This window comes from Centruroides sculpturatus, unplaced genomic scaffold, assembly GCF_000671375.1.
Source record: "Centruroides sculpturatus isolate CEXI.00-Female unplaced genomic scaffold, Cexi_2.0 scaffold2163, whole genome shotgun sequence".
In the NCBI taxonomy this organism is placed as follows: domain Eukaryota; kingdom Metazoa; phylum Arthropoda; class Arachnida; order Scorpiones; family Buthidae; genus Centruroides; species Centruroides sculpturatus.
This window is the reverse complement of record NW_019386305.1, coordinates 67,258-68,241: the sequence shown is the minus strand read 5'-3', so window position 1 is coordinate 68,241 and position 984 is coordinate 67,258. Positions and strand designations below refer to the sequence as shown.

At 30.5% G+C, this 984-nt stretch overlaps 1 protein-coding gene across 1 annotated transcript in view; it reads right to left on the bottom strand.

The window, feature by feature from the left end:
- Positions 1–91: 91 nt before the first annotated feature.
- The window catches only part of LOC111614483 (methyl-CpG-binding protein 2-like), a 23,585-nt gene continuing 22,692 nt past the window's right edge, over positions 92–984 (bottom strand). Inside the window, exon 5 of the mRNA XM_023355857.1 lies at positions 92–639. Within this exon, the coding sequence (XP_023211625.1) occupies positions 123–639 (517 nt within the window). The 3' untranslated portion in view covers positions 92–122. The remainder of the gene's footprint in view (positions 640–984) is intronic.

Here is a 984-nt window from a genome sequence, read left to right as displayed (position 1 = left end):
CAACCTTAAACCTTAAATAAAAATATTCTATAAAGATTGAATGTATTTGATTAAAAAAATAATTTGTTCATAAAAATTTTATAAAAAGAATACTGAAAACATTATTTAAAAGACAGCTTTGATTATTTACCTCCTTTCACTTTTTTCTTGTGTTTACTTTTCTCACGAGAACCACTTTTTTTACTTTTCTTTGCTGCTTTTTTAGTCTTCTTGGAAGATTTAGAGTTCTTAGATTGATTACGATCTTGGGATTTTGGAGATTTTCCTGCAGGTGATTTTTCCACTTCTGTTCCTTCTGGTTCTGACTGACTCTGATGGGCATAATCAGAAAGAATACGCTTTTTTGGTGATGGAAATGGCAATTTTACTAATAATTTTTTTCTTCCTGTGGTCCCTTTGGATTTAGAATCTCCACTAGGACTATCTTTTTTCTTTTTTGCAGATGGAGATGATGGTGGGGGTGACAAAGATGCTTTACGTTTACCAGACTTTGCTTCATCTGATTCAGATCTTGAAGATAACTGATTACTTTTTTTCCCACGAACACTAAAATCAAATTCTTCTGCCTTTAAATTTGATTTAGTACTTGTTAGATAGAGAGCCAATTCAATTTTGGAACGAAATTTTTTTCCATCAGGGCTAGAAAAAATATATTCATATAATTAAGAACAGTATCTTAATTATACTTAGAAATCTTATTTGTTAATAAAAAATATCTTCCTTATAATTATTTAGACTGAGTATATGTAGACTTTTTATTTTTGATATTATATGATAAAAATCAGAGGTACAGTCGATCCCCCTATAAGATCATTGATTTTTCCGTTTTATCTGAATTACATGTTGTACGAGTCACTTAGATTTTACAAATATGTGAGCCGTTCACAGCCCGGCACACGTATTTGTAAAATCTAAGTGACTCGTACAACATGTAATTCAGATAAAACGGAAAAATCAATGATCTTATAGGGGGATCGACTGTAA